The sequence below is a fragment of the Hyperoodon ampullatus genome, assembly GCF_949752795.1.
Source record: "Hyperoodon ampullatus genome assembly, chromosome: 5".
Classification (NCBI taxonomy): domain Eukaryota; kingdom Metazoa; phylum Chordata; class Mammalia; order Artiodactyla; family Ziphiidae; genus Hyperoodon; species Hyperoodon ampullatus.
Genome location: NC_136918.1, coordinates 15787588 through 15805941, shown reverse-complemented (window position 1 = coordinate 15805941; position 18354 = coordinate 15787588). Strand labels below are relative to the sequence as shown.

Sequence of the window (18354 nt, the reverse complement as noted above, 5' to 3'; positions counted from 1 at the left end):
TATTAATTCATCTGAGCATCATAGCAGCCCTGCATGGCACAGAAGGACAGTCATCATTAAAATACCCATTTTACAAATGAAGAGGTTAAGTGTATAACATATAAGAATAACTTGTTGGAGGCCCTACAGGTAGAGAGAGTCAGAGCCAGATCTGGAACCTAGACTTCTGACTTTTCACTCAGGTAATTACCTCTAAACAACTACATAACATTTGGTAACAGAAAGTCACTCTGTACATTATCCTAGGAAGTTTTAACTCCCAGGCTGGTTCCCCCAGCTATAACTTGGCTTTTTGACCACCTTCCTTGACCACCCCATTCTGTTAATCCTTATTTCCTACCTTCACCCCTGCCCTGCCCCCACCTTCACTCCCACTTCAGTCCCTGAGATCACAGGGAAGAAATGCTATTTTATATTGGCATAATATTACACCTATTTGTAAATTCATTTCAGCATTCCTTATTCCCTATATATAATGGACATTTTCTCCATAATGTATGTATAAAATCTTCTTCAGAAAATGCCATTTTTGCTGATCTGCAACATAGTCTAAGTAAGAATTGGGGTCTCTCTGCAAATGCTGCTTCAAGACCTAACTAACAAGTTTAAAGACCTGCCTTTCTGTGCCCCACTATGGGAAACAATTTCAGTTTCCGTCAGATGTAAGGATTGAGGTAGACACAGAGAGCACAGCTGAAAAACTCTTCCAGTTTTCGCTTCTGCTCAGGAGACATGGAGTATAGAAAGCTTGGTGTATAGATGGACAGCTTTCTATCTATATCCCTAGATATAACAACTGTAGATGTGAAGTCTCTCTCTGTCTCTCTCTCTCTTTTCCCCCATGCTTTCCCCCACCAAGACAGTGAGATTTGAAGACTATCAATTAGCCATTCTGTAGTCTCTTATATTTGCACCACAACAGGTGAGAAGAGCGAGTTGGTAAAGGAACCAAATTCTCACACTGCCCCCAACACATAAAAATAAAGACAAGCGTAGTCGTCGTCTTCCTCCTCCTCATTGTCTTTATCCTAATTTATAATCACTCACAGAAATTGTTACCAACCTTCAGCTTTCAGCCTGCTGTGCAGAATGATGGGTTTTGGAGCAGGTGATCAAGGGCTGTGACCTTCTCCTTCCAGCTCTGTCACTGGCTTATGACATAGTCCTTGGAGCTTGGCTTCTTCATCTGTACAAACGATGGCCCGCACCGTACAAACGATGTCATGGCTATTGAGCATATTAAATAAGATAAATCAAGTAAGATAACATATACAACAGCTCTGTACAAACTAATAGCTCTATGAAAGTTACTTTCGGGCTTCCCTGGTGGCGCAGGGGTTGAGAGTCCGCCTGCCAATGCAGGACATGTGGGTTCGTGCCCCGGTCCGGGAAGATCCCACATGACGCGGAGCGGCTGGGCCCGTAAGCCATGGCCGCTGAGCCTGCGCGTCCGGAGCCTGTGCTCCGCAACGGGAGAGGCCACAGCAGTGAGAGGCCCGCGTACCGCAAAAAAAAAAAAAAAAAAGTTACTTTCAACTGTTTGACCTCTCAGTTTCCTTATCTAATGGGAACAATAATGGTGCTTACCTCATAAGGTTCTTGTGAACTCTAAATAAGTTAAATGTAAGAACAGTTCCTGACATAGTGCTTAATAAATGTTAGCTATTGATATTATTAATGTAAGCTCCACGGGGGGGGGGGGGCGCGTGTCGAATTTTAAACTTTTTTCATCTTTCTTAGAGCACAGCATTCTACACCCGGCAGGCTACAACCGACTGGCGAACTGAAGAATCTTCTCATCCCAGTCCGCGCCGCGGAAGGCATTTGGGTGTAGGACGGCGGTAAGCCGGAACCGAAAGCTCAGAGCGCTGAGACGCCGGAGCCCTTTTACGCTTGGACTCAGGGCCCGGAAGTGGCGAGGGCGGGGTTAGCGCTGTGGGGTGAAATCGGCCAGCCGGAGAAGATGCTGCTGGACCTGTCGGAGGAGCACAAGGAGCACCTGGCCTTCCTGCCGCAAGTGGACAGCGCGGGTCAGGGGGCCCGGCGGCGGAGGGTGGTGCTCTGCGGTCTGGGGAGGGGATCGGTGGGAGCGCCCGGTGCTAAGGGTCTCCTGGCTTCCGTTGCAGTGGTCGCTGAGTTTGGGCGAATTGCGGTGGAGTTCCTGAGGCGTGGCTCGAACCCCAAGATCTACGAAGGCGCTGCGAGTAAGCAGGGGGGAGGCACAGCGCTGAAAACTGCACGGAGAAGTGCGTTCTCTGTCCCCCTGGAGGGGAAGGGGTTATTGGGACTCTAAAGGTCTTATTCCCATTGTGGCAGAATAAAAGCAGAAGGGCTCTTCAGTCAGGGCGCAAATCCTGCCCGTCCCCTAAGTATTGTGAGTTTTTAAAAGCTTGTATTAAGTCGATTTCCTGACGTGTTAATGGACATAATACCATCTGCCAGAATACTGTGATGCTTACCTGCATCCAAGTGTGTGGAATAGCTGGGTGAACCATAAATATACAAGTGTTTGGTTATTATTAGTTGTTCAGACATCTACTTTTGCTGAAGGATTTTTACCCCGATGGACGAGGGACGGTTTCTATTATTGTCCCTTCTGCCAGGCTTGAAGTAGCGGTGCACTCAAGAGAAGGACTGTGCGCCTGGTATTGTCTCCACTGGTCTGTTTTTGTAAAGGTTACATGGTGGGAAATACTGAAGGCATTTGGCTGGGAGTGGGGAATGAACAGGAGGCTATTACCAAGTAATTATTTTTTATAATAATTGCAGTGTTTGAAAACATGGAATAATAGATAACATTTACTCTTTAGAGTTTGAATAAAAGAATAAATACCACATAATTTATTTGCTCATTTTTCCTCTTTTTTCAGGAAAACTCAGCGTGAGTAGTGACACTGTCCAACATGGTGTGGAAGGATTAATACACCTCCTCACTGAAAGTTCGAAGCTCATGGTAAGGGCTTTTGTGGACTGTTTTGTATTAGCAGGACCTTGAGGAGGTTCAGTATACTCTACCGTCAGTCCTGGCAGGATCTGCTCATTTCAGTAATGTTGTTACTGGTTTATAATGGATTTAGTGAAGTCATGCCTAAGCAATCTGACCATAATGTGATCTGCTGGCATGAATACCTCTTGTCAGTATAAATTAGAATTGCCTCTAATTCTGCATGTTATTAAACCATATACTATAGTATGTATCCCAAGAGGAGGGAGAATGAAATGATTTAATTTTTTGCATATTAGCAGTATATAGCTTGGTGGAGAATTGAGAAAATTTTTTCCATTTTTTTTTAAGTGTTAGTTTCCCCTTCCTTAATACTAGCTGAGGGATCTTGTACCAGTATTTGTTTCTTCATGCTCCTAATAGAAAAAATATCTGAAAAATTACAGGTGGCTGCATGGGGCTTAATTTACATATTATCCATTCTACCGTGTCTCAGATTTACCTTTCTGTAAGAATCACACGTGACCCTTGTTAACCAGATTCCCGGTTCCTACCTCAAACCTATTGAATCAGGCTTTCCAGAGGAGGGGCTTGAGAATTAATCTTTTCCCAAGGTGCTTCAAGTGATTCTTAAGATCAGGCAAATTTGGGAAACTACACTAGAGGCTCAACATTTTGATAGTGAATCCTAATGCAGGAAGTGATAAAAGATGCAGTGTGGCTTACTTGAGTTGTTTTCACCCTAACAGTTAGATTATTTGAGTGGTTATGAACAACTACATTAAAAATTTATTTTATAGATCCCTTTTGTTGGGCTTCCTAAAATACTACACTTAGAGGTGGTCCACAGCAAACGCCCTGTCCCATAAATCCATGTTCCATTAATTGATATGGGGAACTCATTTTTGCTGCCCTAAGCAATCCTTTCTGGCCCTATCCAGAGCTTTCCTGGCTGCTCTTCTCCTGAGAATAGATCTCTAGCCTCTTGCTCTTCTGTGTAGTCAAACTGAATCTTCTGACAGACGACCTGGTGTGATTGGTCAGCTAACCTAACCTGCCCAGCCCCAAGGACTATAATCTCCTCCACAAAGGCAATGAGCCTGTTTGTTTTGTTCAGCTCTGTCTTCCTAGCACAAGACCTATCCCACAGTAGGATCTCAGAAAATATTTGTTGAAGGGATAAAATACACAAGCCTATGCTATTATAAACAGAAACAAGTCTAATGACGTTAACAAACCTGAAAAAGAAAGGGTGGTATGCAGAAATTGGAAAAGAGCAAGGAAAGTAGAGTGTTAAAGTGGCTGAGGTGAATACAATGAAAGGAAGAGGAGCAAAGAGAAAGACTGTGCTTTCTCTACCTTTTTATCCCCTCCTCACTTCAGTCATCCAATAAGGGAGTAAAAGCAAGGCTGCTGTTGGAAGCTTCCTTTTATCCTATTGAGGGTCAGTGCCAGTGTTAGGATTGGTCCCCAGTAATGCTGAACCATCGGACAGCAAAACTGTGACTCCATGCCCTTCTCTCCCAGCTCCCTTTCCTGGCCAAATATATGATTTCTTTGTGTCCAGTCAGCATCTGAGTATCCCACTAGGACTTACCCAAACCAGGAGCCCTCATTCTCTCACTAAGGTTTTTTTTTTTTTTAAAGTCTTTTGACACCATTCACCTATTTCTCCCATCCCACCTCCTACTCCCTGCCTCTGGCAACCACCAATCTGTTCTCTGTATCTATGACCTTGGTGGGTTTTTTGTTTTTGTTTTTTAAGATTTGACATGTAAGAGAGATCATACAGTATTCCTTTCTCTAATTAGCATAATGCCCTTGAGTTCCATCCAGGTTGTTGCAAATGGCAAGATTTTATTCTTTCATTTTTTCTTATGGTGGATAATATTCCATTGTGTATATATGCTACAATTTCTTTATCCATTCATCCATTGATGGACAATGAGTTTGTTTCCTTATCTTAGCTATTGTAAACAGTGATGCAGTGAACATGGCGGCACATGTATCTGTTCAAGTTAGGGTTTTTGTTTTCTTTGGATAAATACCCAGAAGTAGAATTGCTGGATCATGTGGCAGTTTGATTTTTAATTTTTTGAGGACCCTCCATTACTGTTCTCCATGGTGGCTGCACCAATTTACATTCCCACCAGCAGTGCAAGAGGGTTCCCTTTTCTCCGCATCGCCAACACTTGTTATCTCTTGTCTTTCTGATAAGAGCCATTCCAACAGGTGTGAGATGATATCTCATTGTGATTTTGATTTGCATTTCCCTGATGATTAATGATGTTGAGCATCTTTTTCATGTACCTGTTGGCCATCTGTATGTGTTCTTTGGAAAATGTGTATTCAGATCTTCTGCCCATTTTTTAATCGAATTGTTTGGTTTTTTGGCTATTGAATTATATGAGTTCTTTATATTTTTGGATATGAACCCTTTATCAGATATATGATTTGCAAATATTTTCTCTCATTCAGTAGGTTGCCTTTTTATTTTGTTGATGCTTTCCTTTGCCCTGCAGAAGCTTTTTATTTTTATTTTTTATTATAATTTTATTTATTTATTTATTTATTTTTGGCCACGTTGGGCCTTCATTGCTGTGCACAGGCTTTCTCTAGTTGCGGTGAGTGGGGGCTACTCTTCATTGTGGTGCGTGGGCTTCTCATTGCAGTGGCTTCTCTTGTTGTGGAGCATGGGCTCTAGGCACGCAGGCTTCAGTAGTTGTGGCTCATGGGCTCTAGAGCGCAGGCTCAGTAGTTGTGGCACACGGGCTTAGTTGCTCTGCAGCATGTGGGATCTTCCTGGACCAGGGATTGAACCTGTGTCCCCTGCATTGGCAGGCAGATTCTTATCCACTGTGCCACCAGGGAAGCCCCCAGAAGCTTTTTAATTTGAAATAGTCCCACTAGTTTGTTTTTGTTTTTGTTGCTTATTTTTATGTATCAGAAACTCGGAATTTGGAATAGTGGGTAAGGGTTGCCTTTTACTAAGGAGTGTTATTTCTTTTACTAGACAGAAAAGAATTAAGGGATTTCATATTCTTTTGCATATATCCAGTATTTCAGCATTTCCTAGACAAAAATAAATTTTGATGTTCTGTTAAACTTGATTCACTTTTAGATTTCTGAACTGGATTTCCAAGACTCAGTTTTTGTTCTTGGATTCTCTGAGGAATTGAACAAATTGTTGCTTCAGCTTTATCTGGACAACAGAAAAGAGATCAGAACTATCTTGAGTGAACTGGCACCAGACCTTCCCAGTTACCACAGCCTTGAATGGCGACTAGATGTACAGGTATGACTATTTTTGTTTAAACCTGACATAGAATATAAGATTTATTTTACGTTTATGTCCTGAAGCTTCTTGTATTCTTTACCATCTTAACCAAACTCTGGTTTGAAACTTTAGTTTTTTAATGTTCATTTTTAGACCATTTCCCAAATAGTTCATTTTCTTATATTTTTCATGTGTTCACATTGGTTTAACTTATGAAGTTTATAAGAAATAGGTTATTTGGAAAAGCAGGTGGCTGTCCATATTTTTAAAGTGGTGCTTAGCTTTTTAAGAACTTTCTGTCTAAATAAAACACATATGTAAAAAAGTACACAGGTCAGTATACAGCCCAATGGATTATGGGGTGAAAACACTCATGAAACCAACACTCACCAGCACCTCAGAAGCATCCTCCTTGCCTCCTACCAATTACTTCCCCATCCTTCTTTTCAAAGGTAACTAGTGTCCGGACTTCTGATGCACAGATTACTTTTTCCTGCTCTTTAACTTTCTATACATGGAATGATTCAGTAAATATTCTTCTGTGTCTGCCTTCTTTTTGTGAGATTGGGTTGTTTTTAAAGCCACATAAATAACCAAAAGGGATATTTCAGACTATCACGTGAAGCCCTTTCTCAAGCAGTGACAGATAAGTTAGTTAATAGATGTTTGCTGAATGTCATCCACTCACTAATCAGCTCTAATCAGAGCTGCTCTGAATGCTTTGGGACACAAAAGAAGTGTAAGACACTTTCTCAGCTGGGAAAGATGTTATCTGGTTAGGGATATTCGTGTTCTCAAAATAACTAGTAATTAAAGATGGTTGTGAAATACGGTTCTGGAGAGGAAAAGAGAATAGAATTGTATAAATGAAGGTACAGCTGAGTATTTCAAAAAAGCTGTATAGGGCCTCCCTGGTGGCGCAGTGGTTGGTAGTCCGCCTGCCGATGCAGGGGATGTGGGTTCGTGCCCCGGTCCGGGAGGATCCCATGTGCCGCGGAGCGGCTGGGCCCGTGAGCCATGGCTGCTGAGCCTGCGCGTCCGGAGCCTGTGCTCCGCAACGGGAGAGGCCACAACAGTGAGAGGCCCGCATATGGAAAAAAAAAAAAGAAAAAAAAAAAGCTGTATAGCTCAAGTAGTTCAGTGTACACTGGCATGATCCAGAAAAGCTTCCAGAAAAGGAGGTGAAATTTCAGAAAAATGAATGGATAGAGAAAACCAGGGTAACATTCTTGACAGAGGAGACAGCATAAGTTGTAAAGGCCCACATGGATGTGGGAATGAACAGACGAATATGTGGGCTAGCTCCCTAGTTCCCAGACTTGATCGCACACTGGAATAACCCAGGGAACTTTCAAAATTCTGATGTCTCTGTCCTACCCTCGAGGTTCTCATTTATTGGTGTGGAGTTCGCCCTGGGTATCAGGATTTTTTAAAGCTCCCCTGTCACCCAGGTAATTCTAATGTGCAATAACGTTTGTAAACTGCTGTAATAGTGGATTCTTCCTCATTTGAATGGCCCAGGTAGGTTATAGAAATTCAGTTAGAGTTTAGCAATTATATCCCAGTGTGTTGAGTGCTTGAATATATATTAACACAGGAGAGACTATAAACAGATTATAGGCTCCTTGACGCTAGGTGCTGTGTCTTGTTCACTACTGTGTCTCCAACACAATGCCTGACACATAGGCATTCAGTACTGAATATAAATAAGGAGAGGTGGTCAGCAGCTTCTTAACCGTGTTATTTATTAAATATTTCTTGTACACCTATCATGTGCCAAGTGGTGTGGCTACAGCAAAGAACTTGATACAGTTTATGCTCTTGGAGACCTTAGAAGCAGCAACTCCTGTGGGGCTCACGGGGAGGAAGAGATCACTGTGGTTATGCCTTTATGTTTAAGTCCTCTTATAACCAGGTGGAGGAGATTTGGGGATGGTCATGTTCATGAACTTCAGCACTAGTTTATCTTGTATCCCTCTCTTATGTGGAGATAGCTTCTGACTTTTGGGTTCCAGTAGCCCTTAGAGGTTCTTTTTTTGGCTTTATTGATTTGCTTTGAGTTTTTCCATTATTAAGACATTTTTAGAAGTTAGAAATTTAGGCAATTGAAATTTCTAAAATTAGACTCAAGAGAGTTCATTTGCCCAGTAAAATGAGTTTGAATTGCTGTGTTACTGCAAGGACTAATACAGTTTAATGTTGAGGGTATATTGAATGAATATTGCCATGTGGTGAGGTGTATTTAAGGGCTAAAAGAGCTACTCAGAGAACTAATGGATTTACTGAGCTCAAGCAAGGAAGGAAGAGAAGAAGTCTTGTCAGATGAAGACCAGATAAATGGCTAGGAAACTAGTAACGGGATATAGAACCTTTCATTTTTGAGTAGCTGACTCATCTCATGAAGACTGGTAGCGAATGGATGGTTACCAGCTAATTATTGTGCAGTTGCTGATGGGAAATAAATGAATCATCATAAGTTAGTTTCTAATAGAAGCATTTCCCATACTTCATAAATTGCCAGCACTTGTTAAATAACATCAGTAAATTGAATGCATTGAATGAGACTGGTGCAGGAGAATGTTACCTTTAGGGCTGATCCTTTTAAAGTTGCTGCTGTTATTTTTACAGGGAGAAGGACAGAATTTCATCCCCATTTAAAAAATAAGTCCATATCAAGAACTTTGTGGAAAGAAAAACTTTGTGGGCTACTGTTCTTTATCCTGTAGTACTGTCATTCAGTACCTTTGAATCACCCTCCCCAAATTACAACCCCCTCCCAGGCCCCTAAGGGTAACCATTATCCTGAATTTTCTGTTAATCTTTTCTTTATAGTTTTTTTAATGTATATGTTTTCACTAGACTGTATAGTTTTTAGATTTTCATGTATTCTTCTGCAACTTGCTTTTTTTTTGTTTGTCTTTTTTAATTTTTGGCTATGTTGGGGTCTTCGTTGCTGCATGCGGGCTTTCTCTAGTTGCAGTGAGCGGGGTCTACTCTTCGTTGCGGTGCTCAGGTGGCTTCTCTTGTGGTGGAGCATGGGCTCCAGGCACACGGGCTCCAGTAGTTGCGGCATACGGGCTCAACAGATGTGGCTCACGGGCTTAGTTGCTCCGCACCATGTGGGATCTTCCCAGACCAGGGCTTGAACCCGTGTTCCCTGCATTGGCAGGCAGATTCTTAACCACTGTGCCACCAGGGAAGCCCTGCAACTTGCTTTTTTGATTGAACGTTTTCTTTTTAGATTTATTCATGACAATTCATGTTGCTGTAGTTCACTTCTTTTTGCTGTCATTTAGTAAGCATTTCACTGTATGAATATTCTCAATTTATCCATTCTGTTGTTAAAGAATATTTGAGATTTGTCTAGTTTGGGACTCTTGGAAGCAAATACTATTATGAATATGTGTATATGTGTAAGAGTTTAAGGTAAATACCTAGGAGTGGAATTGCTGGTAATGTATACGTTTTCCAAAGTGATTTTGTCATCACTCTCACCAGCAGTGGATGAGAGTTTTCATTACCATCACTTTACAGTGCTCCGTATGGATAGGTTTCTAATTCTTGCAAGTCAGATAAACAGTATCTTACGATTTTATTGGCCATTTTACTGATTTCTAATAAAGTTGAACATATTTCCTATGTTTATCTATTTGTGTTACTTCTGCAGAGTGCTTAGATAGGTCTCTGTACAATTTTTTCTTGGTTTTGTGGGGTTTGTATTAAATCAGAGCAGTTCTTCATACATTCTTGATACTAACTTTTGTTTGTTTGTTTGTATGTGTTACAAAATATCTTTTCTCAGTTTGTGGCTTGTTTTTCCACCATTTTTAGGTATCCTTCGAAGAAATTTTAATGATTGTTCAATGTATCCATTTTTTTCTTTATGTTTTTTTTTATATCATGTTTAAGAAACCCTTCCATGCAGACTATACATCCTGATTGACTATACATTCTGATTTCTTTTTTTTCCCAAAGGTTTGGGGTTTTTTAATATAAATTTATTTTATTTGTTTATCTTTGGCTGCCTTGGGTCTTTGTTGCTGTGCGCGGGCTTTCTCTAGTTGTGGCGAGCGGGGGCTACTCTTCATTGCGGTGCACGGGCTTCTCATTGCGGTGGCTTCTCTTGTTGCAGAGCATGGGCTCTAGGCACGCAGGCTTCAGTAGTTGTGGCGCACGGGCTTAATTGCTCCGCAGCATGTGGGATCTTCCTGGACCAGGGCTCGAACCTGTGTTCCCTGTATTGGCAGGCAGATTCTTAACCACTGTGCCACCAGGGAAGTCCCTCTTTCCAAAGGTTTTAAAGTTTACTTTTCTTTTTGAAGTCTGTGATTCATCTGAAATTAGATTTTTATGTATGGTATAATGTAATTATTATATGTTTAGCATGATTATTAAATAGTCCTTATGCTCTTATTCCATTTAAAATCAAGCTTGCAAGCAGAAGCCTCAGGCAACAGATGAAACCATCAGTGACTATAAAGCTACACCTTAATCAGAATGGAGATCACAGCACCCAAGTTCTGCAGACAGACCCAGCCACCCTGCTTCATTTGGTTCAGCAATTGGAACAAGCCTTGGAAGAGATGAAAACAAACCACTGTAGGAGAGTTGTGCGCAATATCAAGTAGTCCCAACTTGTTTTCTTCCTTTAGAATCACTTGTGAATTGATGACATGCAGCAGTTACTTTTCAAAATAAATTTTTTAATTGATAGTGATAAATACATAGAGATTTCATAACATTTCTTTTCCTGTGTGAAGATACTGAGGTCATGATCAAAGGCTAAGTAAATTTCCTTTCCTGGTGCTAAATTTGGTCAGCTTCTTGACAATTAAGATGTATTTTGTATTTTAAATGTGTAAATAGGATTGAATCAACTGGAAGTGAATCTATACTGTTCAAATCCTCTGTATATATAAATGACTGTACTTTTTTTGATACTTCTTCTGACTACTTAACTTTATTATATTCCTCCTTACTGACCTAAATTTGACAGTAAAGTTCACAATGTAATGCTATTACTATTCAGAATATTCCTAGACAGTTTAATGTTTTTGACCTTTAAAAGCACCCCATGAGGGCTTCCCTGGTGGCACAGTGGTTGACAGTCCGCCTGCCGATGCAGGGGACACGGGTTCATGCCCCGGTCCGGGAGGATCCCATATGCCACAGAGTGGCTAGGCCCGTGAGCCATGGCCGCTGAGCCTGCGCATCTGGAGCCTGTGCTCCACAACAGGAGAGGCCACAACAGTGAGAGGCCCACGTACCGCAAAAAAAAAAAAAAAAAAAAAAGCACCCCATGATGTTAACAGCCACAGAATAGTTGGAAGTGAATATAAACTTTTTTAATGCTGTATTTAGGCGGTTCTTGCATTTTTCTTTGCCTGTGAATATAGTATTTACCATGTTGCTTAAGTTTAAGTTGCCATGGCTAATAAGCTTAAATAGTACTCAAATTTGTGTGAATATATTGCATTTTATTAAGGACTACTTTTTTTCCCCTATTATCCAAAGCATCTAAGAGATACACTGTCATTTACATTTATAAACAATGGATGCGGACATAATGTAATCAATTCTTAATTATCTGGATATAACTTATAGTCACTTTTTATAATTCGGTTCGAATAAAGTATAAAGAGGGCAAAGAGAGGCCATGTTTACTACATTCCAAGCAAATATCCCTTCTTCCTTACAAACTTGATTTTTGTTTTGTTTTGCTTTTTAGTGGGTAACTATAAGCTGTTAGCCTGAAAAATTCAGATGCTCATGTGTCAGGTCAGCCTCATAGAGTACAGGGACACAGGGAAACTTAAGGAGACACAAGGAGGCTTAAGGAGTAACAGACTTAAGGAGAAAGTCATATGGAAGGGTAGAAACTGGGGTTCAGTCTTAAATATCTAGCCAAGACCTTATTCTGAGAATCTCATCCCATGCAGCAACTCAGGAAGTTCTTTAGAAACGTCAGACTCTAAACTGTACTCTAAGCTCTACCAATACTTGGCCTTCTAAGAGTTAGAGATTTTCAGGTCAGAGTGACATCATGTTTCTTCTTTCTCTTAAAGGAGAGCCCAGCAGGAAACAGAGGCCAGTGGAAGAAAAGCACAATTGATATTGCCACCCATCATCCCCCTGCAGGCATCTGGGTCACCCTTTTCCCTATAATATCAGATATTAGCAAACTATAATCAGATAATTTTTAATTATAGTGATAACTTGATTAATGAAGCTTTCATATTAACAACCTCACAAACAAAAGGAAACTTTATATATTACATGAAATAGTAGCATATGTCATCAGGTTTAAAAGCAACATGCCTGCCAAGCTTATATGATGAAAATAGCTCTGTGAGGCTTCTTATTTGTCCGCATTTGGTGGGAGATAAGCAGGGCTGACTCCAGCCAAGATTGAAATAATATCCCTGTGTCTCCTTAGGGCAACCTTTCTTCTTTCTCCGTATCCACTGTTCTTACCCCAAGCAAAACAACAAAGCACATGTTAGTCTTTTTTTTATTTGTATCAAACTTCCCTGGTCTCCTTTGGCTGTACTTTGTTATTCCTTCTGATGTTCTGCCTTTTTTGCCTTTTTGGGCCAGAGTGAGTTGGGAGCAGTCTCCTAACTTCCTTTTGAATCTGGGACTCACGTTTTTTTTTACAGACCATCTAATGAGCCTCTTCCTTTTCTTGTTTGGACACTCCACACCCTTATGCATTCCTCTGCCTTGTTTGTCTTATGGCACATTTGATTTTTTTGTAACTTGTATATGAACATATTTTCTGCAGATGCAGTCACTATTCTACTCTCATATATGACCAGGTTTCTTGACTCTGGGATGTTCCTTTCCATCTGTAACTGTCTAAATGTTTGTTAAAACATTTTGGATTATGAGTATGCTAATTTTTTAGGATTTGCTGATGCATGTTTAGACAAGTTTAATAGCTTTTATGTCTCAAAGCCAGAATAGTAACATCTCATCTCTCAGAACAGAGCTGTGAGTAGGAAATAATCAATATGTATAATCACAAAGTCTACATATACTTCACCCATTGGAAGTCTCCTTTGTGTTTCACAAAATTCCATGAGCTTGTTTTGTTATTGATATTTCCAAGCTTAGGTAAATATAAAGCAGCAAACTAGAAAAGTGGTAGGGATACCATAAGAAGAAAATATACTTCTTTGAAAACTGAAAAGTGAGAATCTGATACCAAGGAAAGTTTGAAAAATCATTAAGTGTGTGTAAGGGATGCATGTGTGGGAGCCCTTAAAATTTATAGCAGTATGTGGCCCTTTAGTATATAATCCTATGAGAAGGTTAAGAGGTCAGTCTTTGGAACTGGACAAAAGGGTTTGAATTTTAGGCTCTGTGGCTTCTTTTGGGTCCTTGATAAATTCCCAAAGCCTTGTTTTCTTCATCTTTACAATAGGAGTAATAACACCTATCTCATTGGCTTGTAGAGACCAAATGAGACCACATATATAGAATGTTTAGCATAGTATTGGGCTTTAGAAAATACTCGTGTAGACTAAGGATCTCATTATTTTGTAGCCTTGAATTCTGTCTCATATACTCTATTTAAGAAACAGAAAATGTTACCTGATTTCTATACCGAGTTTGAATAACCCATATTAAAAAAATTTTTTTTGAAGTCTAAAGGAAGAAAAAAGATCAGGGAATTTAAATACATTTTTAGTAGTACCTTTATCGAAAATTTTAATTCTTAGAATGATATACATATAACTCTCCAGAAAACTCAGCTCTTCAAAACTGCCTAGTCCCCATAGGACTCAGGTAGACAAGCTGAAGGTTTTATCTATAGGCTTGGTCTAGAGTCCCTTTTTTCTGTCTTTTTTTCTCCACACCAGTGAAAGAAGCATGGGAATCTCAAGATACTAGCTAAGCCAGGTCTCTTTTTCTAGGTAATATTATATCTAAGTGGAGTTGTTTTTAATCTCCAGGAGAAAACACATAATACTTCTTTGTAGTTTCTCATAGCCTTCACGGTCAGGAAGATCTGTCAGCTGCTGTATAAAATCTTCCTGCTATAATGTATGCACTCTTCTCTGTACATTTTTTTTAATATATGTTTAAGTCTCTCTTTAGCTTACCCTTCCACAGTTTCCATAGTAATAGGTTACTGTCATCCCTTTTCCTTTCTTTCATTAATGGTAGAAAATATTTTGATAAAAATGGTATCATACTACATTGCCTCTAGTTTAAATATATTCGTTTTTAAAACCACCATGACCGTTATGTTCAAACCTAAATACTTTCCTTAAAAACAAAACAAGCCCAGCTTCACCATTAATGTGGTTACTTCAGTGAGCTTTACAAACTTCAAGAGCAATGTTTTAATTATAAAAGCAGAAGAAACCCATTATTTCTCAGCTTTGCAAAATAGTATGTACTACTTCGAGATGAGAAAACGATGTACTTTATGGCAATAAAATATATATATTTAGTGATTCAATCACTGAATACTAATGGCTCTTTGTTTTATGTTTGTATAACTCCAGTCCTCTCTGCTCAGGAACTCAAATGACTTAATTATATTTGGTAGCCACGAGTCCATAAGATTCTACTTAACCATAATGGGGAAATATAGGAAAAGTAATTTTATTTCCTTAATGAACCTAAAGTAAAAAGGAGCATCAGGAATACAAATATCCGCATTAATGTATTCTGAAACTTGGCTTCTATCAGGTTGTTGCCATTTTAAACCCAATTAACTTTTTATAAGATAATTTTTAAAATAATTATAGTGTAAATTATGTAATCATTAGAAATATTGCTAATTATGTGGCTCTCAGAGTGGGAGGCCATACACTTTTATTATGCTTGCACCTAAATTGATATTTTTTAGTTGCAAAGACTACAATTTTCATGTTCCTCTCCTGCAGTTACCATATCTTCTGCAGAACAGTCTGCCCAACCATCAGCTAAAAAAGAGAGGCAATGCCAAGAAAAGGATTTTTGCCCTTTCTCACAAACCATGTGAGAGCTTTTACCTCTTTTATTCTTAATTTTTCTTACTCTTTTTTTTTTTTTTTTTGCGGTACGCGGGCCTCTCATTGCTGTGGCCTCTCCCGCTGCGGAGCACAGGCTCCGGACGCGCAGGCCCAGCGGCCATGGCTCACGGGCCCAGCCGCTCCGCGGCATGTGGGATCTTCCCTGACCGGGGCACGAACCCACGTCCCCTGCATCGGCAGGCGGACTCTCAACCACTGTGCCACCAGGGAAGCCCAATTTTTCTTACTCTTTACTCTTTTACTTTGAGGTATAATCCACCCATTTATGTATGACATTGTGCTGTTAGGAAAACAAAGCAAATTTTAAAACCTTGTCTAGCTCTTTTTTTTTTTTTACGAAGGTTCTGACTCCGCTGCATTAAATATTTATTAAATACTCAGAATAACCCATGTTGTGTGTCGAACAAAGGGTGAAGTCCTAAAGTTTAGAATGCTCTCAGGCCATTCCATCCTTGAAAATAGTTTAATTCATAAACTCATCAGGCTGCAGAAAGGAGCATCCTAAGGGGGCTCTTTGGAAGAAGGGAAGGGAAGCTGTCTGTTGGAACCACTTTTCTTTGAAACTCCACCTGCTCCTGGAGAGCAAAGCTTTTAATATTACTCAATGGCTAGAGCTGTAGAAATGTACAGAGGAAAGGACAGTTCGCTGCAGAATACTGGAGTACTTGGACATGGTTTGGATGACAGGAATTATCTTTACCCCGTTTCCACTGAAGAGGGGTTCCCTGAGGTAACCAGAGGTGTGATGGGAAAAGCAAATTGAGTTTTTTTAATACCTGCATGCCAATGTTGTGATTGTCATAAATCCAATGAGAAGTGGATGCCTGTGGTTTTGAAGGAATGTGCTTAGTTCACAGAACGAAAAGGCTTCTCAGTTAACTCAAAGGCTAAAAACACACAGATTAAAATTCAGAGAATGAGGAAAAGAAAATCCAGGGAAGTCTTTGAGTTTCATTGGAACAAGTATAGATGGTTAGGATTTGGTTTCCTGGCATGGTCTGCAAACCATAAGCTTTTATTCCAAATAAAAAGTTCTTACAAAGCTCAAGTGAGTGTAAGTGCTGCAACATAATAAGATTACTTGATTTACAGCTAGGCTGTTGTAACAATGCATAGACTAAAAGAACTAAAAAAGGTTGTAGACGATGTTTTGAGTACCTAAAAAAAATAAATGAGCGAGTCACCATATACTTTCCAAAAAGATGAAGATGATTTGTCTCACAATATAAGCAGTGTAATTAAAAGCTTTTTTTTTTTTAATGTTTAGACCCTAAGGGTGTAATTATGGGGTATTCTATCCTATGCTTTTTTGTTCCATTCTTTGCTTAGACATAAAAACCAAATTCCGTGCCTTTCTTAGGCCCTTAGAACAATTTCTTTTCATGCCAAATCTCTTAAGCCTCCTCCCTCCCATTTAAAAAAAGTTTTTGAGAAATAATTCACATAACGTAAAATTCACCCTTTCAAAATGCAATTCAGTGGGTTTTAGAATATTCACAAAGTTGTGCAACTGTCACCAGTATCTGATTACAGAATGTTTTCATCACTCCAGAAAGAAACCCATATCCATTAGCAGTCCCTCTCCCTTTCCTCCTCCCTCCAGCCCCTGGCAACCACTCATCTGCTTTCTGTGGATTTGCCTCTTCTGGACACTTCATATACGTCGAATTATACAATATATGGCTTTTTGTGTCTGGCTTCTTTCACTTAGCATAGTGTTTTCAAGGTTCATGTTGTATGTAGCATGTATCAGTACTTTATGCATTTTTTATGACTGAATAGTATTTCATTGTATGGATATGCCCTTGCTTTTTCCGGTATTTGAGTCTTATTCCTGGTCTCCCTATGGAATTAATCTGTTGCATTTTATTTTATAATGTTTGTAAAAGAACCTCTGACAGATGCAATAATGTATTTTCTACAATGATGGCTTTTTAAAATTACCTTCCCAGGTACAAGTTAGAAAAGTCTGAGAGCAATTTCTTCCTAGCCAGTTGTTAGTAGAGTGATTCTCCAGTGAACTGAGCATTTTAGTTCTAGCCTAATTCAAAAGTTATACCGGGGGCTTCCCTGGTGACACAGTGGTTATGAATCTGCCTGCCAGTGCAGGGGACACGGGTTCGAGCCCTGGTCCGGGAAGATCCCACATGCTGTGGAGGAACTCAGCCCGTGCGCCACAACTACTGAGCCTGCACTCTAGAGACTGCAAACCACAACTATTGAGCCTGTGTGCCACAACTACTAAGCCCATGTGCCTGGAGCTCGAGCTCTGCAACAAGAGAAGCCAATGCAATGAGTAGCCCATGTACTGCAACCAAGAGTAGCCCCCGCTCGCCACAGCTAGAGAAATAGAGAAAGCCTGTACACAGCAATGAAGACCCAATTCAGCCATAAATAAATAAATAAATAAATACAATTTTATTTTAAAGACAGTGGATTAAAAAAAAAAAAAAGTTATACCAGGTAGGGAGCTAGTTGGCCAAACTGTTGAAGGGACTCAGCCGAGTCAGCTCCAAAGAAAATGAGATTCGTATTATATCCTTTTTAATTTTAATTTAGAAGATTTCCTACTAAAATGAGGGATGTTCTGTGGGCATTTTACAGATTTAGAGAAGATAGGAAAGCAACTAAGGAGGATTTATGTCTTTCCATATTCATTTTGTATTTTTTTCACATTAGAAAGGTAAAACTATTAAAAATTTATAAAAATTGTCTATAATGGAATAGAGAAAAAGGCATTTACTTTCACTTAAGTTCACTCCTCAGAATATTTTTTTACTAATTTTGAAATAGAGCACTGGGGGCCTCTAGGACAGCATTTTCTGGGTGCTGCAGCCACTGCCTTCTGGGCTTGTAAGCTAGTGGAGGAAAGGAAAAGGTATGTAAACAACATCGATTCAATCAGAGTCTGATTAGGCATAGGAGAAGATACAACAAATGAGGAACTGTGCATACATAAATGAGGGAGGGGGTAATTCTTACTAGGGGCATCAGGAAGGCACTTTTCTCCCCTTGATTGTTTTTTGCTGTCTTGGCAATTGTGCCCCAATTTACATTTGGAGAACAATTTCTTTCCAATTGAATACAGTTCGATGGGACGGTCA

General features: G+C 39.8%; 1 protein-coding gene across 1 annotated transcript; it reads left to right on the top strand.

The window, feature by feature from the left end:
• Positions 1 to 1963: 1963 nt before the first annotated feature.
• On the top strand, positions 1964 to 11161 carry COMMD2 (COMM domain containing 2; the record flags this gene model as incomplete). Its single annotated transcript, XM_079705187.1, has 4 exons — positions 1964 to 2204; positions 2871 to 2953; positions 6066 to 6239; positions 10652 to 11161. The coding sequence occupies 4 exons, from the start codon at positions 1964 to 1966 to the stop codon at positions 10847 to 10849; spliced, it is 696 nt and encodes a 231-aa protein (XP_079561313.1). The 3' UTR covers positions 10850 to 11161.
• Between the last annotated feature and the right edge of the window lie 7193 nt (positions 11162 to 18354).